The 10,538-nt window shown below is 42.2% G+C and overlaps 1 protein-coding gene across 1 annotated transcript in view; it reads left to right on the plus strand.

Moving 5' to 3' along the window:
• The window catches only part of PRKAG2 (protein kinase, AMP-activated, gamma 2 non-catalytic subunit), a 409,636-nt gene that overhangs the window by 315,546 nt on the left and 83,552 nt on the right, over positions 1–10,538 (plus strand). The window contains exon 5 of the mRNA XM_006895189.1: positions 68–143. Coding sequence (XP_006895251.1) covers positions 68–143 — 76 coding nt within the window. The remainder of the gene's footprint in view (positions 1–67; positions 144–10,538) is intronic.

Raw genomic sequence — 10,538 nt, forward strand, 5'->3', positions numbered from 1 at the left:
CCCGCCGCAGGTCCGGGGCGTGCTGGGTGGCTCCGGAGACTCAGCTTTCTCCCCTCCTCTTCCTCAGGCGCCTACTGCAGCGGCGGCAGCTCCGGGGATCGCTGGAGTCGGCAAGCTGGAGAAATTGGAGTTCGAAGAAGAAGGTGAGTGCGCGCGACCCCGGGACCGCTCGGCGCGATCTCTTCCCTCGCTGTAATGCGCCTTTCTTTTCCCGTCGAGGGGGATGTCATGAGGGGGAGCCTCGGGGCGGTGGAGCGGGCCAGGGTCTACCGGCTCCGTGACCGGCAGTGCGGGCGGCCGGCGCCTCGCCCTCTGGGAAGGGCCAGAGCCCTTCGGTCCTGCAGCCGCTTCTGCTTGCCTTGTTTCGGGGATGCACATGCCGCTTCTGCGCGTCGCCGCGGAGCCCACTCGGACCGGCTCCGCTGCGGAGCTGCGTGCTGCATTTTGCATGGGGAAGTCAAGGATTAGGGATGAAGACGCCGGAACGGGCAGAGATCAGATCTGCAGTGGCACATTGGTGCCTTTCTAATGAGTGAAATACTAGCCGGGTTTCACTTGGGGAGCCCAACAACGGAGCCATCAGCGCAGATGGTTGGTCCTTTTGTCCTTACTAGTTGTACTCAAATTGTAGAGCAAGGTGTCATGCAGTAATACTTCTTAGTCATTATAAATTTAGAGGTAACTCCAAAATGATGTTGATTGTGCATACCTTTATAGTTTCCTTAAACGTGTTTTGCACAAATACCACCAGTAGGGTGTGTCTTTTCTTTTTCTTTTTTTTAAAGGGGAGAGTTAAATAGGGAAACCTCAAGTGGCTTATTGAATTGATTTCGAGTTAAGTTGACCCTTTCACGTCATCGTTTCTATCGCTTCTTGACTCATCTGGTTTTTTCCTTTTTCCTGTCCTATTTTTTTTTTCTTAATTATTTAAGGCTCTTACACTGAAGCTGTTAAAATCAGAAGACAGGAGCTTCTTCTTTGGCAGCGTTAATGTTTAAAAAGGAAGATGATAGCCTTAAAGTTGAAAAGAATATAAAATGCTTGACACTTTGAGAAATTCAGGGCGCTTTTACACGATTGTATGTCCTATTATTTATTGAGTGACTTCTCTTTTATCCGAGAGTATTGATGGAAAAAAGGGAGAAGAAAAGCTCCTGAAACAAAGAGTGTGCCATGTGGATGTTGTCCCTGTGCCAACTGTAATACTTCTGTTCATTTTCAAGCAAGCAATTATTTAAATAACCCTGCACAATAAATATGAGTTTTAACCTGATACTATTAGGCAGCTCTTTGCATTTCTTTTACCTCGTATGTTCTCTACAGCATGTTAAAAGATCATTCATTCATTGCAGTTATCATAGCACGTCTGCTTCCATATTATCAACAAGCATTTAGATGATAACCTGTTCAGAATGTTGCTGATACTTAAGTTGCGTTCTGTTCTACTGAAATATAATCTGGTGTCTTAATTTGAATGAACCACACTGTGTTCCTCAATATTACTTGTTCAAGTCAAGTATTGGCAAGCATGCAAAGGGTAATTGTGGTGTGCACTTCTCATTAAGACTTTGAACATGTACATCTCGGAGATTTTCCTTGTCCCATATATTGGTAACAGTTGATAGTCTATTGCAATTAATGCCTCTGCATGTTAACATGAGGTTGAGAGGAGACTAGAGAGCAGATTCTTTATTAGAAAGGCAGCCCGCTTGTGGTTAAGGCCACAGACCCAGGTAAGACTCTCAGCCCCACCTCTTACTAGTTGTGTGCCTTTGAGACAAGTTACTTAACCTCTCTGTTCCTTAGTTTCCTTATGTATAAAATGGAGCTATTATTAGTGAATTAGATTGAATAATCCATGTGTTGTTACTTAAATTTCATCTTAACTCATTGTATCCAGTTAGAGCCAAAGTAAAGTGACCCTTTAGTGGCTTTACAAGGCTATAAATTTCAATGGAGATTGCCCATCCTTCTTCTCAGGAGCTGCTGGTGGATTCCAACTCCTGGAGAGGCGCGGCTCCCAGTGTAATAGGCCACCAGAGCTCGCTTATATCTTCAGTACACTGAAAATCCATAGTGTAGTGGTTTTTGTACTGTTGAATCATAACCAATTCAGGGCTGATCAGTCCTCCAGTAGAGGCAGTAAATCCCACAGGAATTGACTGCCCATCTTTCTTCTGCATAGTGGCTGGTGAATTAGAACTGTATACCTGTGGGTTGGCAGACAGCCCCTTACCACTAAGCCACCACAATTTCTTGCTACTAGGATACCTTAGCCCATAGTAAGTACTCTTACATGTTAGTTACTAGGTTTGAATACATCACCTGCTCTGTAGGATTAAGGATGGGCAATCTCCTCCTGTACTTCCAAAAACCCACTCAAAGGTCAGCTGTGGGTTGTTTCCCACAACAGGACACAGCAATTAGTGTTTAAACACCGCTTATCATTGAATTGAAATTCATAGACTTGTTAAGGCTTTGATTTGTGGATCTTAGCATAGAGATTCTTTTCAACATAGCTTTGTGATTTGTTGTTAACATATTGATATATATGTTTCATTTCTCAATACAGGTATATAAGCTTTTAAAAAGTGTTGCTTGTACACTGCCTCTAGAATTAATGTTAATCTAAACCTAATTCATGTGTACATGAGTTGAAATCAGTGCATTTGAGTGGATTTGGTTTTATTAAACCTAAGAATCTAGGACAATTTCCCATTTTCACCAGCTTTTTAAAATCTAGATTGCTTCTATTTAAAAAATATCAAATCCTAAAGATAACTGGATTTTTAAGTAAAGAGGATAATAAACAAGTAACTTGGAAGCTATTAGAGCTAGAAAGGAGTAACTAAACTGCTACTTTGTCTCTTTTCGACTTCACATTGTTTATTCATTCAGTTTATGGGAAAACTGAGTATCAAGCTGACTCTTGCATTTATTTGGGGCACAGAGAAGTCAGTTGCACCTGTAAATACCTGTGAATTGAGTTAGAGGCCTACATAATGGCTCTTGAGTAGATCCCCCTTTAACCTTTAACTTCCCAGTCCAGGTTCTGACCTGTGATAACATAGGGTGGTCGGAGTCAACTTGATACCAAACAGTAACAGCAATTTATCCATTAATGTGTTGTTTAATACATTGATGCCTAGAAACATAATTTACATCAAGACACTTCGATAGCCACAAAGCACACAATTTACATAGTTTTTCTATTTCTGTTACATGGTTTTTCTATTTCCTGATAGATTCTGATACTGTGCTTGTTGGAAACAGTTTGGGGACACTAGGGAAGTTGATGTCATGTCTTCGACTTGTTTGCTTCAGGGAAGAAAGACAGGAGTGGTGATTGGCCCTGCATATTGGGATCGTCCTTTGCCTGAATTATGACGATCCGCCTCCCTCGCTCTCTGCTGTCAGCTCTTACCTTGCAGTTCCACCATTGACAACATGCTTAAGAACCAGATACATGTTTAAAATGCAGTTTCTGATCCTGTTGGTCTTATTTGAAGCCTAGTGTTCTGCATTTCTGGTGCTGACCTTGCTGGTTAAGCTGCCACTGTGAATAACAAGGATCTCGTGATAGGTGGCACAGACCATGAGGGTGTTTCACTGCTAACCATGAGGCCCAGCACTGCTGCTGGTTCAAATACACCAGGGGCTCCATGACAGCAATCGTGGACAGTCTCTTCTGTCAAGATTTACAGCCTTGGAGGGTGGCATTGAGTCAGAATTGACTTGGTGGCAGTCATTTCAGGTTTTAGCAAACTTTGTCAGTATAGGACTAGGTAGTAAGTATTTTAGGTTTAGAAAACCAGATGGTCTCGATCTGTCATAATTACTGGGCTCTACCTTTATAGCAGGAACACAGAAAATAGCCAGAGACCGTGCACAGTCTAATAGACAGGAGGACTGTGTTTCAATACAACTTTATTTACAAAAGCAGGCCTCATACAGTCTTGAGGGATAGTTTGCCAGACCCCTGCTTGGTGTGTCTCTGCACTTTCTGTGTGTCTTGGAGTATTATGCTCCTGTGACTGAAAGCCCTTCTGTTCCCTTTCCCTACCCTCGCTGCAGTCTTGTTAAGACTTCAAAGACCAACCCAAATTCCATTCCTGTGAGTTCTGACGCTCACAGTTCATCTTTCTCTTTGCCGTGCCCAGCATTTTGGCTAGTGTATAGTAGGTGCTCCATACTGTTGACAGAAACAAGTAGCCACATCTTTGTTCCATGGAGCACACTGGCGAGTTCAAACTGTTGACCTTTCAGTTAGCAGCTAAGCACTTGACTACAGCACCACCAGGACTCCTCTCAGCAATTCTGAAGTAGTACAAAGTAGGTTTTCTCAAAAGCTACCAACTTTCTTTGTATATTTTTGCTTTCCCAGTGAAATATTTGCTTAAATGATAACAATTTAATGTTACACCATAAGGCACAGTTATAAACAGGAGATTGATTGCCCATCTGTCTCCTGCAGAGCGGCTGGTGGATTCAAACCATGTGCCATTGGAATTGAAGCTTCTTACTTTCTTAGCTTATTACCACTGGATCACCAGAGCTCTTGAAGCTACTGGAATGTTAGTTCAACAATCAACAAGGTGTCCCATGGTGGACAGGTTTCAGTGGAGTTTCCAGATTGAGACAGGCTAGGCAACAGGACAGACCATACACTTATGAAATACTGGGCCCTTGAAAGCCATGTGAACAGCAGTAGAGTGTTTTCTGATATGGTGCCAGAAGATGAAGTCCTCAAGTTGAACAGCCGAGTTAAGTACAGTTAGGACTGTGAGAATGGTGCAGGTTTGGGCAGGGCCATTGTGTTCTAGTGTCTGTAGGGTCACTGTGAGTCACAGGTAACTTGACAGCATCTGAGGACAACTTTAATTCTGCCATCACTCAAAGAACTATCTGGGTTAACACCTAGATTCCTTCTTGACATTTCAGCTGTTGTGGAATCGTTAGTTATTTCCAGTTTTTTGGGATAAATTGCTACGGCATTAGTTTTGGATTTTTTGGGTTTTGGTGTTTTTTATATCCTGCTTCAGGATCTGGTGGTGTTAGTGATTAGATTACCACACCTCAGTGGGAGAAATATAAGGGAGTTTGATCCCAAAAGAAGCCCAAATGAGCAGTTCTGCTGTGCCGTGCGGGGTCACCAGAGTCAGCTTTGACTCAGTGGTATGAGTATGGGTTTTGGTGATTTTTAAAATTACTTTTTAAATTTAAGCTTCAAGCTTTCTTGTAATTCAGCTCTCTCCTTTTGCCTGTTTACTTTATCCCACTTGGGCAATCCTTCCATTTCTGTCCACGTTTTCCAAAATAGAGTCTTTTCTTCAAAGTTCATCTTTAAACTTAACTCTTTCTAGCAGCACAGTTCAGGTTACTCTATACTGGTGATAGTCAATAGTTTCATAGGAGCAAATGCATTCAATAATCTGCCTAGAATCTCAATCTTCAGGTCCAGGTGTGAAGTGAAGGGATTCTGTTTCTTTGGATAGTTCATAAAGTCTCTTGGGTCATTTTTTTAATTTGTTTTTTATATTGTCATTGTTGATTTTTCACTATAAAGCAAGACACTGGCACTAGTGATCTTTTACCCTTCCTTCCTTCTCGTAAATGTAACCCAGAGCAGCCAGCATCCACTCTGTATAAACTTAAGAAATGAAAGCAAAATTTTGTGTTTTATTTAACTAATGAATTCAGTGAAGGTGATATTTTTTCTCCAAAGCCAAAAAATCATGCCCACTGCCTTTGAGTCACTTCCGACTCATAGTGACTCACAGAACCCTGATGGCATAGTGGATTAAGGCTTGGGATGATAACCAGAGTGCATTGGCTTAAAGCCACCAACCACTCGGTGCAGGAAAGCGGAGGCTTTCTGCAGCTCTAAAATATTTTGGAAACCCTTTGGGGCAGTTCTGTTCTGTCACTTAGTGTTGCTGTGAATATTTTTCCCCATAGGGAGTGAAAATAAGACTTAGAAAGGTAGAGATTTTTTTAAAAACCTAGATACCTTAATGATCCATGCCCTTCCAAAGGACCACAGTATATACTTGTCTCTCTGGTAGTAAACTGTCATGGGGTAAGGGAGGATGATTAAGGGGAAAATGTTTCCCCTTTGGTGTTTATAATGATGAAGAGATTAAGAAACACTGCTTTAACTTATGTAACAGAAAATTGCCTTGCTATGTGTGTGTCATAGCCTATTAAATTATGTCCTTACCATTCGCTTTTAGATTGTTTTCTCAGTGACGCTCCACAGTCAGCTTGTAAATTCATGGGGTCCCATGTGAAGAATCTGACCTCTGCTGGTAGACAGTGAAGTAGCAGGTTTTGTGATTGTGTGGTGTGCTGCTTAATGATCATCTTGCACGATAGCACAATAATAAATCACTTTGAAGGTCCGTCCAACTCGGCCCTCCCTACAAATATGCAGGTTCATCTTGGCAGGTGTTTCTTGATTATAAGAAATGCTTCCAATTTTAGGCAATATTTGTATTTAAGTTTTTTTTTTATTGGTTCCATATTTAAAAGATTGCCCCATTTTCTAGATACGAAGCATTTGAGGGAGCTTTGGTAGTCTAATGGGTCAGGCATTGTGCTGCTAACCCAAAGGCAAGCAGTTCGAATCCTTTGGTTGGTCTGTGGGTAAAGATTGGTAGCTTCCACCTGTGCAGCTTATGGTCTCTGAAAACCTGCTGGAGAGTCAACTGTGGATCAGTTCCCACTCAACAAGGAGAGAAAAAGAGATACACACTGGAATATTTCTAATGCCAGGAGTTTAACATTGGTAACATCTTAGGGTTGAGGAGATATAGTGAATAGTTGTCTTAGACTGTCTTAGATCCATGGCTACTTTAAACAAACAAAAAAAGAGAGAGAAAGAGAATGAATGGGGTTATTCACAAGTGGATCTTGCCGCCAGCCTTCATGGGTAACACAAGTATGGCCACCTGGGAAGCAGTCTGGTTCTTGGCAGTGCTCTTTTTCATCTTTCTGAGGCCCACATAAGCTTTCTTGTCAGTAGTGACTTTCTCTGCCTCCTGGTTTACACGTAAGAGAATAGTCTCTTCAGCCCAAAGGCCCCTGTCCTAGACAGCTGAATCCCTAGGTGACAGTGCAGAGGCCAGCCTGACAAAGGGACTACAACTCTGCGAGGTAGAACAGATCTCAGAGGCAGCATGCCACAGGCCGGCCACTTCTGCTGTTAGCAGCTGTGACTAGAAATTTTAAGATGAGGAAATGGCTGATTCTGCAGTCTTCAGAGGGAGCTCTGGTGGCCTAGTGATAAGAAGCTGCACTGCAATCTCAAAAGCACACAGTTCAAATCTACCAGACGCTCCATGGGAGAAAGATGAGAAGTTCCCTCCCATGTGATTTACTGACTGTGAAAATCCTCCGGAGGGTCGGCTGTGAGTCTGTTCTAGATCAGCAGCACACAACAACAACAACAGTCTTTGGAGTTTATATGAAAAAAATGAGAAAACATTTATATCCTTTTTTAAAAAACTGGCATATATAGTCAATATATGCCAGCTATTATTATTCTTTTTAAGATATTATTATCCTAAGATAATTGATTACATTAAGACAGTGTTCTAAGTTTATCTCACCTAATCTTTAAAACAGCTCTAAGAGATAATCATTTATATTATCTCAATTTTATAACTGAGGAAATTAAATTTGAAAAGTAAGAGTTTGAATAAATTACCAAAGATGACATACCAGGAAAATGGTACGACCGGGTTACAAACGTGGGGGCTGCACTTTGGGAGCCATGCTCTGAACAACAGTGTGAGCTCACACTCTGTGCGGAAAGACACCTTCCTGTTTTCCCACCTCTTTTCAGTCTAGATTCTTGGGTGGCGCAGATGATTTGCACATGGCACTTTATACCAGAGAAGAACCCTCCCCTCCCCCAGATCTGGTTGTGAGCATCTGGTGAGCCCTGCGGGGTTCAGTTCAGCTGTTGAGCTAGCTCAGGAGGTCCCCGTGAGTCAGGAACAGGCCGACAGGTTTGCCATGGGTTCTCATCCAGGCTTCACCCAGCGCCAGCCAAGGTTTCTGTTCCCCCGCTGCATTTAAGTTCACCAGTTTAAGAAACCCAGTGGACATTTATCTATATGTTATTTTGAACAGTTGGCATTTCTCCACAGAGATGAGCACTGTCCTCCTTGCAGCACTTATTTCTGTGACACAATACTCCCCTAGCATTCTTTTCATCCCTTTCTGGCTGTTCAGTTTATCTCCTTGTTGATTTCTTTGCTTCTCGTTTCTTGGCTTCGTCTCCCTGTTTTCCTCATTAAAAGCTTTAGTGAGATGAAGTGGTGCTGTCTGTAGAGAGATGCACTGCTAGCCAAAAAGGTCATGCTTCTCTGGTGGTTGAAATCCACCAGCTACTCTGTGGGGGAAAGATGGTCAGTCTCCTCCCATGCAGGGTACAGCCCCTACAGATCCACTGGAGGGTCAGTCAGCTCTGAGTCAGTTCCAGCCGTTTTGACTTTTGCATTACGGACAGTGCACTGTGCTTTTCAATGCCTTAAGTGCCTTAGTTTGGACTTGCTCCTGATTCTGCTCAAGGCTCGCTTCTTTGTTACACTCACTCTAGATGAATTGTTCACTTCATGACTTTTAATAAACATGATACATGATTCCCAGTGTTTTCATTCCTAGGATTTAATTACCATGATCCTTTCATAATTGATGATAGGCAAATATATCTCTATCCCGATCTCTCTGGTATATTCATTTACCTACTTCACATCTCTCTCAGCTTGATCCATTTGAGGTCTTTTACTTCTATTCCCTTCTTTCTCTCTTCCACTTTTTCTTCAATTCCTCCTCCTCCTTCCCTCCTTATCTCACTAGCCTAATTCAGTAAATAGCATGGCATCCACCTCATTGTTTCCACAGAAAACTTGGAGTCTAATCATCCATAACGTCTGACTCAGGCTTTCTTTGACTTCTCCACTTACAAGCAAGCAGTCCTCTCAATTTTACTTTCTAAACGTACCACTCCGTCACATCTGTCCCTCTAGGTTAAGCCACCCTCATTTCCTGCAGAACCATTCAGGTAGCCTACTCTCTGGCTTCTACTCCAGTCTTCCATTCAGTTGTCCAGGCTGCAATTAGTGACAATTTCAAAAAATACTCTAAGCATACCACTTCAGTGCTTAAAAGCCCTCTCTGATTCTCCTTGGCCTTTAAGTTGGATATAAGTTTGTTGACACTTTTAGTGTACCCTTCTAGCTCCTAGGTCTGCATTTCTCTCCAGCCTTATCTTGTATTTCTTGTCTCCTTGCATTTCCCTCTAGCTATACCTACCTCTTTTCTGTTCCTCAGACTCCCTTGCTCCTGCACACATGATGTTGTTTCCTTACCCTGGATTGTTCTTCCCTCCCCTAGTGGCAACTTGCTGGTCTTTCTTTTGATCTCAACTTAAAATTCTGCTCTCCAGGGAGGCATCTCCAGAAGCCCCAGGTTAAGACTTGAAATATCTTAACACTCCCATTTGACGGATGGTACTGGGAAAAAAGCATTTACTTGTATTTCTTTGCTAGTAAATTGTAAACTCCATGAGGATGGAAACTTATTATTAATTTTTGTTAATCCTCAGTATCTCACATGTATTAACTTTTCAGTAAATACCTGTTACATAGCTGCATGTACTTTGGAGCTGTGTAACTTTATTGGTGCATGAGAGTTGCTGCGTTTCAGGTGAATACTTTTGCCTTTTATGAATAAATAGGGCATTTATATCTTAAGCATTATAGAAATGAGAGGAGATCCATCTGCTAAATTGTTGCACTGATCAAAAAAAATTAACAAAGTCGAGAAACTGAAGAAATGAAGATGACTCAAGTACATCTTTCAGAGGCATGCAAAGTTTCTGCACCAAAATATGAAGTCAGAATGCATTATATCTGATAATTGAACTACTCAGAGGTGATAACAGATGGATAGAAATGTGATTGATCTCTGGCTTCGAGACTATCATCTGAGGGGGCTGTGGTTCCTCTTAAGCCAGTGCTAAGATGAACCGAGACCACCTTGACTCCTAATGAGAAGGGACAATTCTTTTTGGTTAAATTGTGGTCACTTTGATCTACTTCACTTGATACTTTCATCTGTTCCACTTTGAGCTATTTCTCATGTAATGTATACTTAGTATCTGAAGGGGCACACTGGTGGCATGCTTGTGGCGAGTTGCACTGCTGACCCAAAGGCTGGCCCTCAGGTGGTTGGAATCCACTGGCAGGTCCTTAGAAGAAGGATGGGCAGACTCCCAGGCACTCCACCCCACCCGCACGCTGTGCAGCCCGGGAGAACACTGGAGGATGAGCTGTGAGTCTCTTCCACCTTTATGGCACTGAGTTCATAGTCTCATGGAAACTTCTGTTTCTTTTTTTTATTATTAAATTTTATTAATTTTAATGAACATTTACAGAGATTTTGGGTTTCCATTCATTCATTGTTGCACTATTTTCTCTACCCTCCCCCCAGTTCGTTCCTTTTCTTCCCCCCCCTTGAAAGTCTGTTTT

This window comes from Elephantulus edwardii, unplaced genomic scaffold (assembly GCF_000299155.1).
Source record: "Elephantulus edwardii isolate Elephantulus edwardi_28Jun2011 unplaced genomic scaffold, EleEdw1.0 scaffold00161, whole genome shotgun sequence".
NCBI lineage: Eukaryota > Metazoa > Chordata > Mammalia > Macroscelidea > Macroscelididae > Elephantulus > Elephantulus edwardii.